This window comes from Aotus nancymaae, unplaced genomic scaffold (assembly GCF_030222135.1).
Source record: "Aotus nancymaae isolate 86718 unplaced genomic scaffold, 86718_ANA_hifiasm-v0.15.2.pri h1tg000010l, whole genome shotgun sequence".
Classification (NCBI taxonomy): Eukaryota; Metazoa; Chordata; class Mammalia; order Primates; family Aotidae; genus Aotus; species Aotus nancymaae.
Window position 1 is genome coordinate 59780006 of NW_026988421.1, and position 25724 is coordinate 59805729.

The 25724-nt window shown below is 36.8% G+C and overlaps 1 protein-coding gene across 3 annotated transcripts in view; it reads right to left on the reverse strand.

Annotated features, from left to right (window-relative positions):
• Positions 1 to 25724, reverse strand: part of HERC4 (HECT and RLD domain containing E3 ubiquitin protein ligase 4) — a 150474-nt gene that overhangs the window by 29681 nt on the left and 95069 nt on the right. For 2 of the 3 annotated variants that reach the window (XM_012451400.3, XM_064374175.1), the window contains 5 exons: positions 18566 to 18685; positions 8324 to 8347; positions 6095 to 6193; positions 4382 to 4549; positions 4005 to 4148 (listed from right to left, as the gene is read on the reverse strand). In XM_012451400.3, coding sequence (XP_012306823.2) covers positions 4005 to 4148; positions 4382 to 4549; positions 6095 to 6193; positions 8324 to 8347; positions 18566 to 18685 — 555 coding nt within the window. The remainder of the gene's footprint in view (positions 1 to 4004; positions 4149 to 4381; positions 4550 to 6094; positions 6194 to 8323; positions 8348 to 18565; positions 18686 to 25724) is intronic. The other variant, XM_012451401.2, reaches the window with a different exon arrangement.

Sequence of the window (25724 nt, forward strand, 5' to 3'; positions counted from 1 at the left end):
TATAATACATTAGCCTCTCAGTTCCTGGTCCTGTCTGTTTCCAACAATCTTGTTCTCCACCACACCTCAACGCCCATTCCCATGGTTATATCTTACATTCAACTACAATACTCCAATACTCAATTTCAAGCATTCTGTAACTAACCATCACCTCTGACTTCTTATCTCAGTTCCTCAATACAACTCCATCATCAACTACAGTCTGTTTATCTATTTGTCCAAATCAAGCTCACACAAAGCTGAAATTCCATAATCCCTCACTATCATAACTCCCTTGCCCTTTACTCCCTTCTGTGTTACACTCACCTGCTAAAACCAAAACCTGGTTAAAATCAACTGTTGGTCTTGTCCTTACCTCTATGCAAATAGATAAATGTGACTAAAGAGAAAAAACACAACTATGCCAACTGGTCTCCTTTTAAATTTATGAACATAAATTTCAAGTGGGCCTTCAGTGCTGCCAGTCTAATCTTGTATTTATTTACATGATCAATGTATTTTTTCATTTCTCAAAGTGATAACTTCACAACTTCTCCCATCTGCAAGTTCCCAGAATTTTAACTTTTTTTCTTGCACTGCTAATAACCCTGCATCTTATTTCACTATAAAAAATAGAAATAATTTCAAGCAAACTTTCACAACCTCCTACCATCAACTATATCAAGTGATTTGCATTTACTTATGTATAAACTTGGCTTTCCCTCCTGTATTAGGTCGTTCTTGCATTGCTATAAAGAAATACCTAAGACTGTGGAATTTATAAAGAAAAGAGGTTTAATCGGCTCACAGTTCTGCAGGCTATACAGAAAGCATGGCACCACCATCTGCTTAGCTTCTGGGGAAGCCCCAGGGAGATTTTACTCACTGCAGAAGGCTAAGGTGGGAGCTTGCATATCACATGACCAGAGCAGAAGCAAGAGAGTGAGGGTGGGAGAGAAGTGCCATACCCTTTTTTTTTTTGAGACGGAATCTCGCTCTGTTGCCCAGGCTGGAGTGCAATGGTGCAATCTCGGTTCACTGCAACCTCTGCCTCCCGGGTTCAAGCGATTCTCCTGCCTCAGCCTCTGATGTAGCTGAGATTACAGGCACGCATCACCATGCCCAGCTAATTTTTGTATTTTCAGTAGAGATGTGGTTTCATCATGCTGGTCAGGCTGCTCTCTATCTCCTGACTCATAATCTGCCCACCTCAGCCTCCTAAAGTGCTGGGATTACAGGCTTGAGCCATCGTGCCTGGCCAGTGCCATACACTTTTAAACAATCAGATTTTATGAGAACTGACTCACTACTGGGAGGACAGACCAAGCCATGAGGGATCTGCCCTCAGGACCCAAACACCTCCAACCAGGCCCCACCTCCAACACTGGGGATTACATCTCAACATGAGATCTGGAGGGGATATCCAAACTATATCACCTCCTGATATGGATCTATGTGTCCACAATAAATCCTCTGACAAGTACACTAAACTCCATCCTGTCTTCACAACTTAAGGACCCTACTCCTGCAACTGATATCCCCTCTTTCATTACTGATTTTTCGTTTTCTGAATAATTAATCACATCACACTCCAATTTCGCACCTAAAATAAGATACCCTTACTTGATATAGGAAAAAATATGTATAGTATACCACTACTTTTAAAAATACTTATTTTATTTTTAAAATTTATTTATTTATTTATTGAGACAGACTCTTACTCCGTTGCTCAGGCTGGAGTGCAGTGGTGTTATCTCGGCTCACTGCAACTTCTGCCTCCCCATTCAAGCAATTCTCCCTGCCTTAGCCTCCAAAGTAGCTGGGATTACAAGAGCCTGCCACCACACCCAGCTAATTTTTATATTTTTAGTAGAGATGGGGTGGTTTCACCATGTTGGCCAGGCTGGTCTCGAATTCCTGACCTCAGGTGATCCACCCACCTCAACCTCCCAAACAGCTGGGATTACAGGTGTGAGCCACTGTGCCTGGCCAAAAAATACTTATTTTAAAATACCTTAAACACTCATAAATTGCACAAACAATATAAAGAATTCCCATGTACCCTTCACACAATTTTCTCCAGTGATAACAGCTTACATAACTATCGTCAAAACCAGGAAAATGACATTGGTATATAATATATTGCTATCTACATATATATTTTTAAGGAGGATAGCCCATGCCTTTTCAAAAGATCACCTATAGGATGGAGAAAACAAGGTGGAGCTTGACTTCTTTGAATATAACTTATTTTGTAGATTTGACTTTGGAACTATGTAGATATTTTATATTATTGTAAAACTAAATTGAATTTGAACAAGGAATCCCTAAAAACAGGTTAACTTAAATGAGTATTCACTTGGTGGTATAACCATAGAGTGTAACAATTGTAAATGATATCAAAACTCTATTATCTGGTTGTCTATCTGTATTAGGGTATACCCTATGGACAAAAAGAACTGAAAAACAATTTCAAATATTTTAGTAATTATAATATTAGTGGTAATGTTGGTAGTTTTAGGTAGTAAATGTGTAAGATAAGTCTGGGACATTCTGCCATAATAAATATATAAGGTAGCAAGGAAGCTACCAAAAAGTATATAGGCTGTTTCAAAAGGCCTTGGGCACCAACCTTAAAAGCTCTCCTTGAACAAAGACGGGACAATATGAGCATCAATAAAGACAATAACTGCAGTGGACTGAAAAACTTCAAGTATGTTTAAACCCATGAATACATGATACTTGAAAGCAAAACAAAAAAAATGAATTATTACCAATGGACTATGCTAATGAACCAATTCATTCTTTTGAAAAATTGGTTAACTAAATAGAATCCTTTCCCATGAACTGTACTACTAAGAAATCAAAAAATGTGAGGAAATTTCTCTATTCAGAAGTATCCAAGCTAATAAATGAAAAAGAAATATTAGAGGAGGCCGGGCGCGGTGGCTCAAGCCTGTAATCCCAGCACTTTGGGAGGCCGAGGCGGGTGGATCACGAGGTCGAGAGATCGAGACCATCCTGGTCAACATTGTGAAACCCTGTCTCTATTAATACAAAAAAATTAGCTGGGCACGGTGGCGCGTGCCTGTAATCCCAGCTACTCAGGAGGCTGAGGCAGGAGAATTGCCTGAACCCAGGAGGCGGAGGTTGCGGTGAGCCGAAATCGCGCCATTGCACTCCAGCCTGGGTAACAAGAGCGAGACTCTGTCTCAAAAAAAAAAAAAAAAAAAAAAGAAATATTAGAGGAACACACCATTTTGCAACTCCTAATGAATTAATGAGTCTAGGCACTGAGCACGAATGACTGCTAACATCAAGTAAGACAGCCAACCTCCAAGCAAAATGATTAAATATTACATCAAGGTTTTTATAACCAATAGATATTCTATTTAAATTTCTTTCAAGTCAGGAGTTCTACTAAACTGATCCATCTGTTTCACTTATGATCTCTGAATCGAGTCAACAAACTTTCTGTAAAGGGCCAGATGGCAAATATTTTGGGGTTTCCTGCACATAGAGTCTCTGTTGTAATTACTCAAACTCTGCCTCTGCTATTGTAGTGTGAAAGTAGCCCTGGACAATAGGTAAATGAGTGGGTGTGACTTTATAAAAACACATGGTGGGAATAATTTCATTAACGGACTATAGTTTGCTGACCTGCCCTAAATGACAAGGTAGAGAAATCAATGATTCATAATGATAAATTAATTTTTCACAGAAGAAAAGTTAATCTGGTGATTATTATTCAATCCCCAAATTGAAATTAGCAGAAGAAATAGTTAACATTATTTTCTGGCTGACCATCTCTTAATTTATTTTGTTAATTTAAAATGTGTGGTAAGCATCAAATGTGTTTTGACAACTCCAAGTACAAAGTTTATAATTTTTCAAACTGTAATAAAGCAGATTTTATATGTTAGGAATCCAGTAATAACTCCTTATTTACTGAATTAACTTGATACATACAGGTATAAATACGTAGGTATATACACAGAAGTAATTTAGACAGTTGGACATTTTACCTTATCAGAAAACCAAATGAGCCTGGAATCTTCATAATACCTAAACATGCCATATTTAGGATCCAATAATTCCCTCATGATGAGCAAGAAAAATTCTTTGCGTACCCCTCCTGCATCCACAGCATCTTCTCCAACAAATATAACCTAAAATAGCACAATGCAAACACCGAATAGTCTGTAAAGAAATGAAAGTACATTCTGGAGACCCTATAACATGTTATTTATTACTAATAAATATTCAATAATTAACAGTTTAAATATATATATACATAATTTTATTTATTAAGTTTCAAAGATTGACTAAAAACAAATAGGAAAACTTTAAACATGGCTTCTGAATAAAAGTCCCAATTAAACAACAGAAAATGTCAAATTACCTTGAGTGGCTTTTTGTAATCTATGTTCTTTGTTTTCCTAAGGACTTCCATTGCATCTCCTACAATATTTTCTCTACGCACCACTAGAATTAAGCAGGGATTCACAGATTCAATCACTGGGAGAAAAAGAGAGGAGACGTTCTGTCTGTGGGCCTGATCAATAGCCATCTAGAAAACAAAAGATTAACATTTTAACAGCAATGCTACAATAAAGCTACTGTGACTGAAACAAGCTAACCTCTACCAATTAGTTATAGGTATTCTATAATTCCTATACTACTTAATTAACCAAGCACCTAACACAGTATCCAGTATGGCATACAAACTAAATAAACTGAGCATAAAAGAGTACGCTTTTGAATGTTTTTATATTAACGTATAACCCATAACACCATTAAAGTAACCAAGTATAGAACTATAATAACACTGATAAATCTGAGCACTGGTTTTCCTAAAAAACATTCGCTGGAGGGTAGGGTAAAGAAGAGAGAAAAACAAACCTTTAAAGAGTATAAGGAATAGGCCAGGTGCGGTGGCTCACGCCTGTAATCCCAGCACTTTGGGAGGCCAATGAGGACAGATCACTTGAGGTCAGGAGTTCGAGACCAGCCTGGCCAACATGGTGAAACCCTGTCTCTACTAAAAACACAAAAATTAGCAGGGCATGGTGGTGGGCACCTGTAATTCCAGCTACTCAGGAGGCTGAGGCAAGAGAATCACTTGAACCCAGGAGGCAGAAGTTGCAGTAAGCTGAGACTGTGCCATTCCACTACAGGCTGGGTGACAAGAGCAAAACTCTGTCTCAAAAATAAAAAACTAAGAGAATAAGAAACAATCTGGCTAAGGAAGTATTACACAAATTCACTTAATTAACTGGTCATCATATGTGCTCACAAACCAAGCATTTGCCTTTTATCATTTAAAACTTTTGTTCTTTTCTTATGGTTCTTCCAGAGTTCTTGTTCTAAAATGGAATATCCCATGTTAAAATCACCAAGTTATTAACTTACTGTTTTAACAAAGACCTCCAAATAACTGGTTTACTAGCTGTTAGTATAGAATCCTACAAAAATATTTAGAATACCAAATGCATTTATTTGAACAGAATAAAAAGGGTTAATAAGATTTGAAGGTTTTCAATTTTAAAAAATATATTTAGATAATCAAACATTCAAGCTCTTTTTCATCCTTTCCATAATTCTTAGTTCATATAGTCAGATATTCTATACTAGAGGAAGCAGCTCAAAATCTTTTTTATTTACAAGATCAAATTATAAAGCAAACTTACTGTAACCCTTTAAAGTCATAACATGAAGTAGTTTTAAAAATCCTCATTATAAAACAAAGAATGCTCAAGATAAAATGGATGTGGAAGGGTGGTAGGAAGGGGAGATGAAAGAGAAATAGGAGATAATGGTGACCAACCCCAGGAAAATATTTAATACCTTATTATTAAAACTTTCTTCAAGGAAATTTCATATCCTCTTCCTAACAAGAGATCAAATGCTTCCTACTTTTAACATCATCTCACTTCTAGTGACTTCCATCTCTTACTAAGTATATAAAATGGGGACATATAGCCACCCAAGGTACTTTGTGTACCTTCATTACTCATCCTAGAAAAATTTCAAATATTTATTGCCTAAAAACATGAAAGAAACAATTTTTTTTAAAAAGCAACTCAAATTAGATTAGTATTATACAATGTTTTACCTGCATCTGTAAGACTGCATCTGTCTGTAACAGAGTAGTTTTTGCTTGGGCATCAAATACAAATGGATATGTGCAGATTGTAACAGGGATATCTGCCAACTGGAAATAAAAAATTAACTTATTAGTACAAGTTGATTTGTGATATGCTTATTGTGGATGCTGTCATTTCTTATAAAGTTGACTACATTCTTTGTTTATTCACTCATGTGGTTCAGGAATTAAAAATAAAACATGCTGCTTACAGAATTATTAAAAATTAAATGAAGCATTGGAATAAACCCAATTTGCAATTTTAGGGGGCAACTGTATACCTGAGAGCCCATACAATCATATACTGCAAGTATCTTTTGCTTACCATATATTAATTGCAAGTCTCAGTGAATGAGGTTACAAATTTGTTCTAAAATCAGGGGCTCCTAAGTTAAATACTATAACCAGTTTTTACATGTTAGGGCAACAGCAACAATTGAGGCTACTGATAAGTAATCTGTCTATTCCTTCATTTAACAGATATTTATTAGTATAATGTCATTAGGGTGTCAAAATTATTATGAGTCCAACAATCTGTTCATTTACTTAATATACAAAAATAAGTACCATTTTTATTATGTTAGCCTTTAAAGTTAGGAAAACTGATCTATTATTATAATTATCAGACATTAGACACTTTACAGACAATTACTTATCCTAGCAGGTAACACAGTGATTGACTGCTTAGTATTTTAACCATGCAGTAAAATATAAAGAGTTATTAATTGCCAGTCACACATTCTTGTAGTTGGAAGAGGACCTACTTCTACCATCGACTCAACAAGACAGTATCTTTGTGCCTGCCCTGACTCAGAGTCCCTGTTGTAAGACTTCCAATGAATTAATACACCATAAAACAATCCACTTCTTAGTGATTACATAATTCTTCAGTCTGAATCTGCCTTTTTTTTTTTTTTTTAATACGAAGTCTCACACTGTTGCCTGGGCTGGAGGGCAATGGTTCAATCTAGGCTCACTGCAACCTCCCCCTCTGGCTTTCAAGAGACTCTCCTGCCTTAGCCTCCCGAGTAGCTGAGATTACAGGTACCTGCCGCCATGCCCGGCTAATTTTTTGTATTTTTAGTAGAGATGGGATTTCACTATGTTGGCCAGGCTGGTCTCGCACTCCTGACCTAGTGATCTGCCTGCCTTGGCCTCCCAAAGTGCTGGGATTACAGGTATGAGCCACCTTGCCGGCCTGAATCTGCATTTCTATATATCACAATGCATAATTTAGTCTTTGTTTCGCCCCTGCCGGGAAGTGTATGTAGTTTAAATATTTGTAGTCCTGATCGTACTCTCCCTAAATGGTCTTTTATTCCATTCTCAACATTCACTCTTCAGTGTTTTTCATGTGACAAGGTTTACCTCCATCCTATATTTTGGCACTGCCTAGCTAATGATCATAAAAACTAATTTTACTTCTCTGAAATTCAAAAAGATTTAGATAACTCTAAAGCACCCTTTGGCTTCAAAACTCTGTTTTCATAATTTTGTGCTACTTCTATTTGACAATGAAGAAGCAAACAATATTAGACTCATAATTTAAAGCCAACTCAAAATGTTTCACTGGTTCAAGTGCTGGGAAAAACATACCTACCAACAAACAAAAAGCATATCAAAGCAAAACCAAAATCTGTAACAGATAAAGAAACTATTTTAAGGTTCCCAAGTGTTAAAAGGGTAGTCTAGGGTTGTTGATTACTTAAACCAAAGCGCTAGAACTTTTATGTGTTAGAAGTGAGAAAGATATTCATACCAGAAGTTTAACTTTGTGACCATTTTGAGTATCAATAAATTTTAAAAATGAAGTTCATTTTACTTCTCTGATATAAAATGTTTTCAGCCACATTAAGTAGGCATTTGCTAAATTTTAAAATAAAAGTTTGCTTTTTTATATTGTGAGGATACATTACATTTTATATTTGAAGATTTAAGGAGGGCAGAGACTATTCTGAAGCAAATATTGTTGAAAGGCATCATATAGATGTAATGTTAACAGAATTTCATTTTCTTCAGAAAACTTCTGAAATGTTATACAAGATAATCTCTACAGACTCAATTTTTAAAAAGACACATATATTTATTAATTTACATTTTTTAACCACACCAAAAAACAAAATCTTTGGCTCTTCAATTACTTAGGAGAAAATGGAATATATCTTACTCTGAACATGAGCTTTATTACACCAAACTTACCTCAGTTAATCCATGGTTGACATCCTAAGACAGCAGTGCAGAATATAACAATAACGAGGAAAGAGCAATGTTAGTGTCCAAATTTAACTATTTCTATTCAAGGTAGCATTTCATATATTTTGCTACAGCAGAATATTGAAGTAATGAGGTAGAAAATACATCTACAATAAAATACCACCCCCGACACATGTATCTTATATATAACTATAAATGTAAGATCTTTGTTTCAGGTACCTTGTGATCATAAAATTATTGAGGCTTGAATGTAATGAAATTTGCTTTCAGCAATTAAGCACCCCCATTTGCAGAATTTAGGCATAAAAAGAAAACTAATCCTATGCCTGGCTTCATCTTAAAAAAATAATTTCATGGCTGTTTCTCTACCCAAAAATGGAAAAAGCATTTCTCAGACTTTAAGACTTTTAAAATCTCAGCAAAATGTTTGACAGTGTTTAGTAGATTAAAATGCTATATGGACAAGAAGAAAAAATAAGCCATAAATTGTTTTTGACAGAAAAAAAACAGTAAAACATAAGGTATCTTACATTAAATATTCTTTAAAACTGAATTAATTTAAGACAGAAAGTACAGGAGAGAGAGAAAGGCTTGACAAGCAAAAAGAAATGAGAAAAGAAAGACATATTAATTAAGGAAGTAATCATGGAAATTATAATGAAAACTTACTAACAGAAATGTACGAACCTTCCACATATGCTCAGAGCAGACTTGTGTAAAGCACCAGAATCTTCAGAAATATGTTACTAAATTTGTGGATGGGGTCTTGTGTTGTAAAGAACTAATTTTACCCCAGAAGACAGGGCATTGCCCTAGGTTACTGGGAGGTGACCTATAGACCTGTGGAATATCATGCCTGACAGGAGTGTCTTTGTTCGCCTGGGGCTTTAGCCACCAGACAATGTGGTTTATGATAGTGGCTTGGGCCATGTGCTGTCAGTTCTGCCTCCAGAAGAGCTGAGAACTAGAGGTCACCACATGAGCAGGATGTGATTGAACCCCAGTAAAAACTCTGGGCACCAGGGTTTTGGTGCGCTTCCTTGGCTGGAAATGCTCTGTACTGTCACACATCTATGCCAGGAAAGTAATTCATCCATGACTCTACAAGGAAAGGACAACAGAAGCTCTGCCTCTGGTATCTTTTCCAGACTCTGTCCTATGTGCTGCTTCTTTTGACTGATTTTTTTTTTCCACAGATGGAACCTTTTATTTGTCACTATTAAAAGCCGACATTTTAAACAGATCCTTGGATTTGTACGCCACATCCATCTGCTCATATAACTTTAGCACCTGTCACAACCCCAGTAGCCTTTCTAGAACTACTACCTTCGCCATGAAGCTCCCTGGTTTTCCCAATTCAAACTTGGGCGTCTTCAGCATTTTTACTTTTCTAACAAGGACAAGCATGGAGAGGATAAATAGACTGGCAAGCCTTTTCTTTATCTTTTCCAATGTTGTCAGGAATCAATTTATTGACCACTTCTTTCAAGTCACTTGTCTGAACCTCTTGGATCATGATTTTCATCACCTTCTTCAGGATTTGGCGGACCTGTTGGTGCTGAGAGTAAGAGGTCTTCTGTATCTGACTGTTGGCATTTCTTAGTAAAACCAACACAGAACAGTCGAAGCAAATAACCATCAGTGGTCTTGACATTAACATGAACTTCTTTCATGACCTATCAGTTTTCGGCCACGGAACTCATTTTGTCATGGGTAAGATCCACACTGTGGAAGTTAGGTAGTTTTGGCCCTGAACATCCTCAGTAGTCTGCTTGAATTTTTAAAATACAATTTCATCATTCTGCAGATCAGAAAGGTTCACTTCAAACACACACAACCCTTGAGGCCATCAGATATAATTTTGGTTCCTTGAGTCCTGGTGACTAGTGTTTCTCCAGTATTTCTTATACTACACATAGCAGGTGCTTTCATACCATACCAATTATTTTTAGAAAGTAGACAACCACTTCTTGGCTCCTTATTTGTCACCTTCCATAAGGTGCTTGTTCTTGCCAAATGTCATGGTGCTGCTCAGAGAGCCAAATGGACTGTTGGCTGATTTTAACCCATTATCCTTTCCCTGTAATAAACTCTAATCATCAGTGTAACAATTTTCAGTGAGTTCAGGGAGGCCTTGTAGCAAATTATCAAACTTGAGAGTAGTTTGGGGGACCCTCCCCAAACTCACAATTGGTATCAGAGGTGAAGGCAGTCTTGTGTGGAATGTTCTCTTTAACTTTGCAGTTGACTAAGTTCCCACATGTCACTGGGGTATTATTGGAGGATTTAAGATATTAGCAAAGACTTTGGGTTCTCTCACTATACTGTGTTAAGTAAAGCCAAAGCAGTGTAAGCATAAGCAAAACATCCTATTCAGAGGAATAATATTATTGACAAGAGTTTCTTTAAAAAAATTCCGAGTACCAAGTTACTACTACGTAAGTGCTCCTACTGGCAGTGTAAGCAAGATGAAAGTCTTAGAGACTGTTCTGCAAAAAAGCCTTTTAGATTACACTCAGTTTAGCTAGAAGGCAACATAAAAGAACATTTGAAACCCTTTTATAGTATACCTTGTGAGACGTTTTTGAAAAAAGAACTTTATTATTTTAAAGCAGCTTTACGTTCACGGCAAATTAAAAGGAAGGTACAGAGACTTCCAATATACCCCTGTACTCACACATGCACAGTCTTCACATCACCAATATTCTTCTTGTGGACATTTAAAAAGTGGTATTACTACTAAGAAAGTTTAAATAACTTAAAAAAAAAAAGCCTATAAAAATTTATCTATGGCCTGCTTGATAACTATACTACATACCAAGGGAGTTCATAGTATGGGAGATGAATTTTATCCTTAGCTAAGTAATGAAATATTAGTATGTATGCATTATCTTTTTTACTATTACATGTAAATAGATATAGATGCTATGCATATCATTATCCACTGGGGAAGTCAATAAGATAATGTTAGAATTTATAGTGTCACTAACCCCATACTAAGCAGAGTATGATTCAGTTACACTAAAAATTTGGGGAGAAAGATGTGAACTGGCAAGAATATGAAAAATAATAGGACATGTAAAAAAGTGAGAAACAGAGGGATGATTAGACATTAGATAAAATCATTTTTCTAGGAGAGAGAGGCATCAAAGGGAAAACCAGATTAAGATAATTATTACAAATTTCAATTTAAGGATTAAGAATTGTAGACAAAGGCTCAAACATTTTAAAAGAGTAGATGCTAAGCAAAAAGAAATTCTTCTGGGAAATATTAGAGTTGCAAGGTGGCTCAAATTTAATGCATCATAGTAGTATTTCCAATGGAAATTTTAAAAAAGGACAAAAGGGGTGCAGGGGCGGGGGTGGGCAGGATAACAAAAACGTCTTAAGTCAACTAAAGGTCCACTGCTAAAAATTCAGCGTACCACTCAATGTGAGAGATACTAGTGGCTCCAAATCCATAAACTCAAGCACTAACTGTTAGCTGTTTTTAGAGTGGGAACCCTGAAACTTGGGTTAAGGCATGCCTTTTTGTTGTTTTTGAGACAGGGTCTCTCTCTGTTGTCTAGGCTGGAGTGCACTGGCACGATCTCAGCTCACTGCAACCTTCACCTCGCGGGCTCAAGTGATCCACCCACCTCAGTCTCCCAAGAAGCTGGGACCACAGGTGTGCCACCATGCCTGGCTAATTTTTGTGTTTTTTTTGTAGAGACGGCATTTCACCATGTTGCCCAAGCTAGTCTCGAACTTCTGAGCTCAAATGATCTGCCTGTCTTGACTTCCCAAAGTGCTGGGATTACAGGCTTGAACCACCATGTGCAGCCAGGGCATGTCTAATTTTAGTTACTCAATGCCCTAGAAGCTGGAGTGACAAAGGACTAAAGGAACGTTCAAAAGTCGGGGTTTTATGACTTTACTAAGGCTGCTTTTAACACAAATGGTTAATGATGGTTCCAGTTCTTTTTCTTTTTTTACTTTCATTCGCCCTTTATTGATGGTTCAAGTTTTTAAAGATAAAATAGATGCAGCACCTTGGCACTGCTGGTGTCATCTTGATTTAAGGGCATAACATGGGATTTCTCTGAGCAGTTACTATCCCAAAGAAAGAATACCAAAGTTACTGAAGTTATTCAAATAAATATGAAGGGTCTTATTCGGTAAAAGAGAAATAAAAAGACATTTCTAAAACATAAAGAATATAAAAAAATACACAAACATAATTTGGTAATCTAATACATAAGGAAAAAAATGATATTATGATCAGTCTAAGAATCTTATTACTTATTACTAGATCCCTACAAAATATTAATGCCACTAAAAATGACTAGGGAGCTTTAAAAAACAAGGATGAACTTTTCTGAGCTGTGAGAAAGCACCAATTACTTCAGTCAACTTCTTTGTTTTATTAAATGAGAAAGAAATCTAACCCAGGAAAGTTAGATACTGGTATAACTTCCCAAAACTGGTCTACCCAGCTGTTATACTTGCCTATCTTCCTATTTTGCTGAGGAACACATCATGTTGGTAGCTCAGCACCTGCCCACAGTAATATACAACTTAACACAGTAGAACAAATATGGTGGTAATTTATACATACAGAATAATTAATATGAAATAAGATTTATTACTTATATAGAATATCAAAGACTGTAAAATGTTTGTTCACCAATTTACCATAGTAGCTTTCTTAGTACTTACTTGTATCTGACATACATCTCAAATAGGTATACACGGTTTTAAAAAAAATGCATATGCATTAAAAAAAAAAAGTTTCACTTGAATCTCATTGTAATTCAAACAAGACAGACCCAGTATAGACCTTTCTATACCTTACTGTGAATTAGTCAATTTTTACTAGGTATGTATGAGGATATGCATGAACAATAACTCAAAGTATTAGGAAGGGAAGCAAAAAAGAGCAAAGAGTTTGGTAGTAACCAATAAGGTATTTTTACAAACAATTTAAAAGCAAAGTTAAAGGAGGATAAGGAAACTGAGGATAGTACCTAGAAAGTGGAGAAAATCATTACATAGCAGAAGATTAAAAAAGAGAGAGGAAAAACACACATGCTCTTTTATTTTGCCGAGAGATCATAGTAGAGGCGAAAAAGAAGAGATAAAAAGCAAAGGAATCCACATGAAAAAATTGTATTCACTGAGATCAATGTCATGGAAAAAAAACACAGAAGATTATATAGTAACTAGCAAGAGTAAGAGAATCAAGCAGACTTCACAAAAACACATAAGGGGAATGAGGTAAAACAGGATGGAGAATGGAAGGGAATGAGGTGAAAAGTTAGATGTTTTAGCAGTATAAAATGATATTACAAGGAAAGCCAAGAATTTCAGGGAATTAGTTATTAAAGTTTAGGGATCAGGGAAGTGTATACCTGATGGATTCTTAAATCCTTGACTGGGAAAGAAAGGTAAAGAAAAGAAAACCCAAAAGATTATGGCATAGAGAGAAAATTTTCTTGCAGTGTTTAGAATAAGGTAAAGCTACTAAATATAAATTATAAATAACAGAACATCTGATACAGTTCACTGTGATCCAGGCAAATATGACTCTCTACGACAATGTTTCTCAAACTGGGCTGGCAGATCCCAGGGGATACATTCTTAGGGGGTGTATGAGTGCAACAGGAAAATTTTAAATTTAGGGTTTTATGCCAATAATTGAAAGGTCGCTTTAAACATTTTAAAGTTTGGGTCTTATGCCAATAATTTAAAGGCTGATTTAAAAATCCAAAATTAGGATAACCCATTTATAATCCCAGTATTGCCATGGATCTTCAAGGCCTACAATGGTTCTAAATATAACCAAACTGGTACCAAACAGGATCTCTGTAATTGCCTAGGACCTTATACTTAAATGATGTGCTTCATAAGTGAAGACCAAATGAATATCACAACTCATTCTAAAAGCAAATGTTTCATTATAGTGCACATAGAGAAAGGCAGCAAGAGAACAGAGTTATTAGACATGTCAGAACAAAAGCTACTGACAAATCTGTAGCCTGTGTCAAGGTAGCCAGCAACAATAATCACCATTTTATAAAGACTTAACTATGTGCCAGAAATTACCCTTAAGTCCTTCACAGGGATCATATAAATTAATCTTCTCAAAACATTTAAGGCAGGTACTAATATCCTAATTTACAGAAAAGAAAATGAAATCTCAGAGAAATTAAGTAATTTTCCCAAGGACAGAAATGACTAGATCAGACACTCTTATATAAGTTACTTTGCTTCCTCATGATACATATTTATGTTGTGAGCCAGAATTCCTAATCATCACAACATTCTCCATAATAAATTAATTTTCCAATTTGTAAATTTATTTATTTATTTATTTATTTATTTATTTATTTATTTATTGAGACGGAGTCTCACTCTGTCGCCCAGGCTGGAGTGCAATGGCCCAATCTCAGTTTAATGCAACCTCTAGCCCCCAGGTTGAAGCCATTCTCCTGCCTTAGCCTTCCAAGTAGCTGGGATTACAGGTGCCTACCATCACATTCAGCTAATTTTTGTATTTTTAGTAGAGATGGGGTTTCACCTTATAGGCCAGGCTGATCTACAACTCCTGACCTCAGATGATCTGCCCGCCTCAGCCTCCCAAAGTGCTAGGATTACAGATATGTGCCACTGTGCCCAGACTGTAATGTTATTTACTTATTTTTTGAAACAGAGTCTCACTCTGTCGCCCAGGCTGGAGTGTGGTGGCGTGATCTCAGCTCAGTGCAGCCTCCGTCCCCCTGGTTCAAGCGATCCTGCCTCAGCCTTCTGAGTAGCTGGGATTACAGGCACACACCACTGCGCCTGGCTAATTTTTTTGGTATTTTTTTAGAGATAGGGGTACACCATCTTGGCCAGGCTGGTTTTGAACTCCTGACCTTGTGATCCACCGGTCCCGGCCTCCCAAAGTGCTGGGATCACAGGCATGAGCCACCGTGCCCGGCCTGTAATGTTATTTATAATTATAAATTTGTTGTGGTCTTAGAGTTCTTTAAAGAGCTAAGCACTAGTTTAGAGTTTAGAACTAGTTTAATGTGTGTATATATTTATATGATATGTAAGTGAACACTGGGCTTCTTAAGAAATTGTTCTTCTGCTGGCTGCGGTGGCTCACGCCTGTAATCCCAACACTCTGGGAGGCCGAGGCGGGTGGATCATGAGGTCAAGAGATCAAGACCATCCTGGTCAACATGATGAAACCTCGTTTCTACTAAAAAAAAAAAAATACAAAAAATTAGCTGGGCACGGTGGCGCGTGCCTGTAATCCCAGCTACTCAGGAGGCTGAGGCAGGAGAATTGCCTGAACCCAGGAGGCGGAGGTTGCGGTGAGCTGAGATCACGCCATTGCACTCCAGCCTGGGTAACAAGAGCGAAACTCCGTCTCAAAAAAACAAACAAACAAAAAAAAGAAATTGTTCCTCTGGGGTCTACATATCCCTCCAAATGTTCTGCATCCTTTCAAAAATACTGCTAAAAGACCTAGGGTACCCTAGTTGGTGTGTGAGGGTATATAGGCAAAGTCTTGGTACGAACAAAGTTCATTTCCTGAAGAATAAATTTTCCTCAATGGCAAATAAATTAGATCTCTTTTATATTGCAATAAATATCTATTATGCTCATAATGCAAAATTTGCATTTAAAGATCGAAAATTAGCCTCCATTCAAGTCTTGCTGAGGGAAGGTTAAATCCTTAAGAGATAGGTTATTTCTCCTGCCTTCACAGGTTCTCTGAAGAAAGAGTTTGAGAAGCTTAACCTAGGTCAGGGATGAAGGAAAGAGAAAGTATTTATTCAAAACTCTGCTGAAGTCAATTATTTTCTTTCTTAAAAAATTATCCCTTGATTCCAGCTACCACTTCATTTTTTTTTTTTTTTTTGCTCCTCTTCAATGCAGAACCTCTTCAAAGTATTGCCTATACTTTGTTATGGCTTCCTCACCTCTAAATTTCTCTTTATAACACCCCAACCCTAGAATGGTATTATCAAGGTTACAGATTACCCTCATGTAACCAATTCACTGTCAAGTTCTATGGTTTTATCATCCTCCTCTGCAGCATTCAACACAGTCTCTCTTTCATTTTTAAATTTTGGTTTCCCTCTCCTACTTTTCGCTCTACCACACCTGCTTTTTAATCTTTGTGGATTTCTCTACTTTCCTCATCTCATATCCAATCCATCAGTAATTTTTATCTTCCTTTTGTCTCCAAGATTCTCTTTTATCTCCAAGATGTATTCCAAGTACATTTTCTTCTCCTATCTACACTACCATCCTAGTCAAACCTATAATTTCCTTTCCCCTAATCTACTAAAATATAGTAGATATTTTAGTAGATTAGTAGATAAGGTCTCCCTCTTTCATTTCTGTCCCATTCCGTATACAACCAACAAAGTGATTACTCAAAAAGATCAGACTAAGTTTCCCCTGTTTATCGTAATACTTTAGATAAAATCCACATTCCTAACCCTAATTTATGAAACTCTCTCTGATTTGGCCCCTGCCCATTTCTCTGTTCCCTCCTCACTCCCATAAGCCATGCTGGCTTTTTTCTTTTCTTTTCTTTTTTGAGATGGAGTCTTGCACTGTCACCCGGACTGGAGTGCAATGGCACGATCTTGGCTTACTGCAACCTCCGCCTCCTGGGTTCAAGAGATTCTCCTGCCTCAGCCTCCCGAGAAGTTGGGATTACAGGCACCTGCCACCATCCCTGGCTAATTTTTTGCATTTTTAGTGGAGATGGGGTTTCACTATGTTGGCCAGGCTGGTCTCGAACTCCTTATCTCGTGATCTGCCAGCCTTGGTCTCCCAAAGTGCTGGGATTACAGGCCTGAGCCACTGCACCATGCTGACTTTTTTTGACCTTTCAATCTTGTCAATCTTGTTTTTACCTAAGGCTTTTACTAAATGTTCATTGTTCTTGAAATTCTTTCTGCTCTGATCTTAAAGGGCTGCTCCTTGTCATTCAGATTAAAACTCATACTTCATTAGACAAGTCTTTTCTGAAACCTATCTTTACTAAGTCGCCTCAATTTTAATACTACATATTATTAGCTGGTATTATTTGCTTTGTTTGACTATTGTCCATCTTGCCAACTAGATTACAAATTCCACGAGAAACAAGGCTCTGATCTGTCTGGTTCACCACTGTATTTCTAATACCTAAATCAGTGCCTGTTACATAACAGATTCTCATTGTTGAATAGCAAGTGAGTAGACCTAAATCTATAGAATGGCTATAAACCTGATCCAGCCTCAAGGTAATTCAGGAGAAAAATCAATGAGTCTCCCCCAGTCCAGACCCAAGTACACGAGGGAAGGAAAAGATGTCTAGAAGCAACCTGATTCCGGGAGGTGGGAGTATCCTAAAAACAGTATGTACTAACCAGACTGCCATTCAAAAACTACTGTACTTTTTTAGTCCTTACTAGACATATTCTAGACACTGTCAGAGGTGCTGGTTAACAAGAGTACCCATCCACAAGGAGCTTACAGCTGATGCCTAGCAAGCAATGAAAGTTATTACATAACTGCTGAACACATATTAAATTACCTCTGTGCAGAAAAGTGGGACTCAAGTATACTAAAATAGCTAGCAAATAAGAGTATTAAACATAAGTATTTTGTATCTAGCTGCTTACCCATTTCTGCATTAAAATTTTATGTACCTAATTCAAGTTTTATAAGACTATGATACTATTTTAATGGGATAGTGTCTAGTTATTAAAGACTTAGCTGCATAAAAAGATGTATGCACCTACATTTATATAAAAAATCTGAAATAAAACTAAACTCATAATTGGCTCACTGCAACCTCTACCTCCCAGGTTCAAGTGATTCTCATGCCTCAGCCACCTAAGTAGCTGGGATTACAGGCGCGTGCCACCATGCTCAGCTAACTTTTTGTATTTTCAGTAGAGATGGAGTTTTGTCATGTTGCCCAGGCTGGTCTTAAAATCCTAAGCTCAGGCAATCTACCTGCCTCAGGCTCCCAAAGTGCTAAGATTACAGGCATGAGCCACCGCACCCAGCCTTCTTTGGTAGTCTTGAAGCACCAGTTTCAAAACAATAATGCATTTTCAGGGGTTCCACTATGAAGAATGACAGTATTTTCAACACTGGAGAAGAGGGAACATCATGGAAAATAAAAATTTTTTCATTTTTATTAGATACATATACATAAAAATAAAATCACAAATTGCACAGGAAACCTACCATTCCATAGGCCTGCTGTTGGACCCAGTTGATATAATCATTCCTTATGTCTATCAATTCTTGTACTTCATGTATATAAAATTTATCATACTGTATAATCTGTCCCATTTTCTCATTTACCTACAAGAGAAAGTATAATTGACATTAAATTTAATCAGTACTCAAGACAGAGAAATTTAAAATGTCTAAAGAAAAAAAAGCTTTGGGGATTTTCTTGCCAATTTTTTCTTCCTACAAAAAATAATTACTGAGTGCCTACTATATGCAAAATGCTAGTTAAGTGCTATGGAAGACACAAAGATTTATAAGATGCGGTATCTGCAGTCAGTACCTCAAAATCTAGAAAAGAAAAACACATCTTTATAACCACAACACAATATGAGATATGTATCATTAAAGTGTATATGGTACATATAAACTAGATACTATAAGGATTTATGGTTGGGAAATGGTACCTTAATAATAATAGCAGCTAATGCTTGTTAAGTGTTGCTCTGTGCTGGCATCTGATCAGAATAAACTTTAGAAGGTGATATCTGGACAAGATGTGAAAAATGAAGAGCATGCAAATAACCACCCCAGAGATTACCTACTAACTACAAAGATAAAAACAAATATTTACAGTGGAGAGCACCATCTTAATTAAGTGATCTAACTAATCATTACCAATACTGGAACAATGAAATACAATGTTCTTGGTGATATAACTCAACAAGAGGCACACGTATGCTCTATGAAGTAAAAATGGTTTAACCCAAATCCAATCAAGCCTCCTAATCTAAACTCTAGTTTATTGCAAATACCAGGGAGAGAGAAACTAGTTAAATAAACATCACCATGAGGAAATAATCAGACAAATCCTGATTATGAAACTTTTATAAGAAAACTGGCCAAGACTCTTCAAAAAATCAAGGTAGTAGGGATTTAAAAAAAAAAAAAAGGTAGGAGCTATTCTAAATTAAAAGAGACTAGAGGAATTCTGGTACTAAATATGGCAGAATACTTTTGTATTAGTATTAACAATTATAATTAACATTAACAATTATAAGCTTTAGACAATATATTAAAGAACAACTACTGTACTTAAAAACACTGGAGATCAACCAAAAGTAGACAGAAACAGGAATGGATACAAGTAGAGGATAGAGCTCAGGCAGAAAACAGCAGTCTTAACAGACAAAGACTGAAGCTGCCAGCACAGCCAGATAGTGAGGAATAAAAAATCAAAGAAAAGAATCCAGAGGATGAAGCCCCAGAATCTGTGTGCAAATTCTGCCCACATCCTTGCCTAACTCTAAACCATGAATGCACAAAGACTTGCCAAAAATAAATAAATAAAACCCAAACCAACAAAAAGCACAGCTGGGAGGCTACTCTTCAAGTAAGGGTTCAAAAAAAGCATTTCCAGAGGAAAAGGGGCACATTTCATAATAATAGAAGGATTAATTGACCAAGAAGTCACAACAATCCAAAACAGCAGAGCTTGAAAATATATGAAAGAGCAATCAACAGAACCACCATCATAGTTGGAGATTTTTAACATCCCCTCTCATTAACTGATAGAAAAAAATAAACAAAACCAGCAAGTATAAATGATCTGAACAACAATTTCAACCAACTTACACTCACTGTCATAGAACACTTCACTCAATAATTGTACATGAAATGTTCACTAAGATAGACCAAATCCTGGACCATACTGTAAGTCTTAATACATTTAAAAGAATCCAAAGTATACAACATATGTACTCTGTCCACAATGGTATCAAACTAAAATCAGTAACAGAAAGAGATTTGGAAAATCCTAGAATGCTGGCAATTAAATATAACACTTCTAAGTTACGGAAAACTTTTCTTGAACCTGTAAGAAAGCTGAAGTCACAAGATAACCAACTAGCCTGAATTCCAAGGATTAACAAATACTTACAAGTCAGGGTACCAGAAATGGCTCATTTGTGGCAGAGAGCAGGAGGAAATTACTACTGTCATACAAGCAGAATACAGTAAAATTTTAAGGATCACTTTAAAGCTGAGTGTGGGGTGGCTTGACAGTAGGAAACTCCGCAGAGTCCCAGGCAACTGGCATTCACTCATAGCCTCTTTTCCATAGACTGCCACTGGGTGCCCAGGAAAACAACTGGAAACACGGCAGAGGGGGTAGAGAAAAAGAAAAAGAAACAAGGCAGAAGATCAAGAACCTCTCTCAATGGTACAAGGAATTATCTGCCACATAAGAAAGGAACGAAGGCCTGCCACCCATCCAGATCTTTCCCTCACACAGAGCAAAAGCCTTGAGCCACTGAGGAAGGGGAAGCAAACCCCTAGCTTGTTGCTGAGGGACGGAAAAACCTTCAATTCCTGGGAGGAAATGTGACAAGAACAGTCCTAGGTTTAGAATCTTCTATCAGTAGGACTAGTGGTCTACAATTGCTAAGGGAGGGAGCAGAAACTTCCACACAAAAAGATCCAAGCAGAGTTTGGCTGCCACAGGGAAGAGGTTAGGTAGATTATATGTGTCTGAACCTCAAATGGAGTTCCATTCGAATGGAACTCCATTCGAGGTTCAGACACATATAATCTACCTAAGATCAAGGCTACATCACAACAACCAAGAACCATTTCTGTTCCCTCTCTTCTACCAATCTTGAAAGCACTGAGTAAGAAGCAACATCAGTATACAACTGACAGGGTGAAAGAGTGAGAAGAAAACCCCTCTAAGGAGCAGGCATAAAGAAAGGGGCACAAACATTCACAAAAACCATTTTACACCCCACTTCCAACCTACACACACTATATTACAGGCCTCAAATTCCTCTAATGTTAGAGGCCTCAAATTCTTCTAGCATTAGAGGCCTGTAGTGTAATGAAGGTATTTACAGCAAATTAAAAATTCAATCCCAGCTTTACTCCTGAATACAGACTCAAATCCTTACACTAATACCAGACAGAAGAGGTGTACCCATTTATAAGCTTTAAACCTACTTATTTCAGTTTCTTACTATTTTACAGATAACCCAAAATTATGAGACATATCAAAAATCAACTGAACAGGCTGGGCATGGTAGCTCAGGCCTGCAATCCCAGCACTCTGGGAGGTTGAGGCAGGCAGATCATCTGAGGTCAGGAGTTCAAGACCAGCCTGGCCAACATGGTGAAACCCCATGTCTACTAAAACTACAAAAATAAGCTGGGTGTGGTGGCCCATGCCTATAATCTCAGCAACCTGGGAGGCTAAGACACGAGGATCACTTGAACCCAGAAGGTGGAGATTGCAGTGAGCCAAGATCATGTCACTGCACTCTAGCCTGGGTGACTAGAGTGAGACTCTGTCTCAAAACAAAAACAAAACCAAAAAACAAAAAACCTGAACAAAACAAAAAACTGTCTAAAGACAAAGCAATCAACAGAGTCAGATTCAGAGAAGACCCAAATGTTGGAGCTAGGAAACAGGGAGGGATGGGCTTTAGGAAAGTATTTTGAACTTAAAAGTCATAACATCAAAATCTGTGGGATGCTAATGACTCCAGGCACAAAAGAAAATCTATAGCATTAAATGATCATATTAGGAATAAAGGGTCTAAAATCAATGATCAATGTTTCTGCTTTAAGAATCTAGAAAAAGGTCCACGCCTGTAATCCCAGCACTTTGGGAGGCTGAGGCAGGCAGATCATGAGGTCAGGAGATCAAGACCATCCTGTGTAACATGGTGAAACCCTGCCCCTACTAAAAATACAAAAAATTAGCCAGGCATGGTGGCACATACCTGTAGTCCCGCTACTCGGGAGGCTGAGGCAGGAGAATCATTTGAACCTGGGAGGCAGAAGTTGCAGTGGGCCGAGATCGCGCCACTGCACTCCAGCCTGGGCGACAGTGAGACTCCGTCACCACAAAAAAAGAAAAAGAAAAAGAATCTAGAAAAAGATCAAATTAAGCACAAACCAAGCAGAAGGAAATAAAGAACAGAAATCAATGAAAGAGAAAACAGAAAAAGAAAAACACTAGAGAAGAAATTAAAAGCAAATGGGTTTTCTGAAAAGATCAATAATGAATAAACCTACAGTCAGACTGACCAAGAGAAAGAGATGACACAAATTACCACTATCAGAATTAAAGAAGAAACATGATCACATAGATATCTTGGTAAAACTCACTCATGAAGCAAGAGAAAACATGAAATATCCTATATTTATTTTTAAAATTTTCCCAGAAGAAAATTCCAGAACCAAAATGATTTCACTGATGAATTATATCAAACATTTAATGAAGAAATAATACCAATCTTAACCAAACTTTTTCAGAAAATAAAGGATCACTTCTTAATTCATTTTATGAAGCCAAAATAAACTTGATACCAAAAGCTGACAGCAGTATGAGAAATAAAAACTACAGATCAATATCCCTCATGAACACAGATACAAAACCCTCAATAAAATATTAGCAAATTAAATCCAATAATATATATAAAGTATAATATAAATATAATGCCAAGTAAAGTTGATCCCAAGAATGCAAGATTACTTTAACATCTATCAACACATTTCACAATATTTCTTAAAAAGGAGAGAAAAAATCATCTGTTCATCTCAACAAACAGAAATAACATCTGACAAAATTCAACATCCATTCATAATAAACACTCTCAGCAAACGAGAAATGGAAGAAAATTTCTTCAAACAGATAAAATCCATCTAATCCGCCCCCCATATTTAACATTATACTTACTGTTAAGATAGTGAATGCTTTCTTTCTAAGATTAGGGACTAGGCAAGCATGACCACTATAATCACTTATATTCAGCATTGTACTAGAATTCTTAGTTAATAAAATATGGCAAGAAAATAACATGACTGTGTATACAAAAAAGCCAAATGAACCAATCTATAAGAGAATTACCAGAACTAAGAATTTATCAAGGTCATAGGGTAAAAGGCCAACATTCAAAACTTAATTGATTTTCTTCAGGCCGGGCTCAATGGCTCACATCTGTATCCCAGGAGTTTGGGAGGCTGAGGTGGGCGGATCACCTGAGGTCAGGAGTTTGAGACCAGCCTGACCAACATGGTGAAACCCTATCTCTATAAAAATGTAAGAATTAGCTGGGCATGGCGGTGGGTGCCTGTAATCCCAGCTACTCAAGAGGCTGAGGCAAGAGAATCACTTGAACCCAGGAGATAGAGGTTGCAGTGGGCTGAGATCTCGCCATTACTCTAGCCTTGGTGACAAAACTCCGTCTCAAAGAAAAAAAGAAGAATTATTTCTCTGTACTAGCAACAAATAATTGGAAAATAAAAATTTTAAAAATCATTTACAAAAGCACCAAAAACATTAAGGGACAATTTTTTTTTTTTGCCCCCTCTCCAAGGGACAAAGTTTTGAGAAAGAAGAAATAAATTATTTTTGAAAAATATGGAAGATCTTTGAAAACTACAAAGCATTGCTGATAGTAATGAAAGAGGCATTCACCATGTTGATGAATCAGAAAGGAGAGTAGCAAGACTCAACAAACAATTGCAAAAACCAAAATTTGACTGGACTTTAGTTATTTAAAAATCAGTAATATAAACAACTTTTTGCTATAAATGAGGAAATTTGAAATACGCATGCACAGATAGATGATATTATAGAATTACAGTTAACTTCCTTAAGAGAAACAATGCTACTGCTGTTACACAGAAAAATGCCTGTATTCTTATGAGATGAAAGATGAAGGTGTTTTTTTGTTTTTTTTTTTTGAGACGAAGTCTTGCACTGTCGCCTGGGCTGGAGTGCAGTGGAGCGATCTCGGCTCACTGCAACCTCCACCTCCCAGGTTCAAGCAATTCTCCTTCTTCAGTCTCCTGAGGAGCTGGGATTACAGATGTCTGCCACCATGCCTGGCTAACTTTTTTTTGTATTTTTAGTAGAGACAGGGTTTCACTATGTTGGCCAGGCTGGTCTCAAACACCTGACCTTGTGATTCACCCGCATCAGCCTCCCAAAGTGCTGATATTACAGACGTAAGCCACCGTGCCTGGTCCGAAAGATAAGTATTAAAGGATGATATCTGTATTTGACTTTCAAATGATTCATGAAAAAAGAATATAAACACATATACATAAAGCAAATGTGACAGTATATTAACAACTGTTAAATCTAGAATGGAGGGTACATAGGTTTTCATTATATTTGTTTTCAATGTTTCTGTATGTTTAAAGACATTACAAATAAAAATCAAAGAGGAAAGTGAATGGAAAAGATTTTTTAAAAAAGGTTTGAGGGAGAACATTCTAGGCAGAGAGAATAGCACCAGCTAAAGGAGACAAAATCTGTATGCAATTGCCCCCAGCTAAACTGCTAAAGAGAATGAGAAGCACATGGAGCAAAACTGGATTCAACATGCAGTTGGGAAATAAGCTGATCTCAAACCTCTCTAGGTTAGCCAACCTCACCCAAGGCCCAGGCTAAAACAGGGCCCAATCCAGTAGGAATCAGAATGAATGTTCATCACTGTATGCCAATGAGTTCTGGCATGTTTTGTTATAGAATATTGCTGTGGCAAAAGCTGATACATGGGGAAATAAGGTATTAGATTTAAAAAGTAACAGAATCAGTCATATTTTGTGAAAATTATTCTGTGCTGAGAATAAGCAGAGAGGCTGGCGGTAATAAATCAGGATATTGCTAAAAGATTTAAAGTTTTTCGATAATAAGAATTCAGAGGTCATGACAGTTAATGGATGTGGAAAACAAGAGAAGAGTCAAAGACAACTTCAATATTTCAACCCTGGGTAAGAATAATTTTAAAAATTACTGTGCATACACACACAGAGTCAGGAAAACAATACAAACCTTTTTTAGTTGAAAGTAATGGCAGGACTGTCAAGTCACTCAAGAAAAACGTTTGCCTCAAAGACAAAACTGAAAGTAATTTTTCTTAAAGGAGACAACTAAGTTGTGGCAGTAGGTGAGGGAGAGGTAAAAAGTAAAAGAAAAGATCCAAAAGCAGACCCTACAGAGATGTTGCACTTAAGAGAAGAACCAACAAAGAAACAAAGTTGATCTAACATACAAACTAAATGAAACTAGCTAACTTTCCTTTCAAGAATAACAAAAGTAACTTTATAATTTTTGAATAATCACATATACATTAAAACCAACTAAGCAATATCTGAAAGGGAA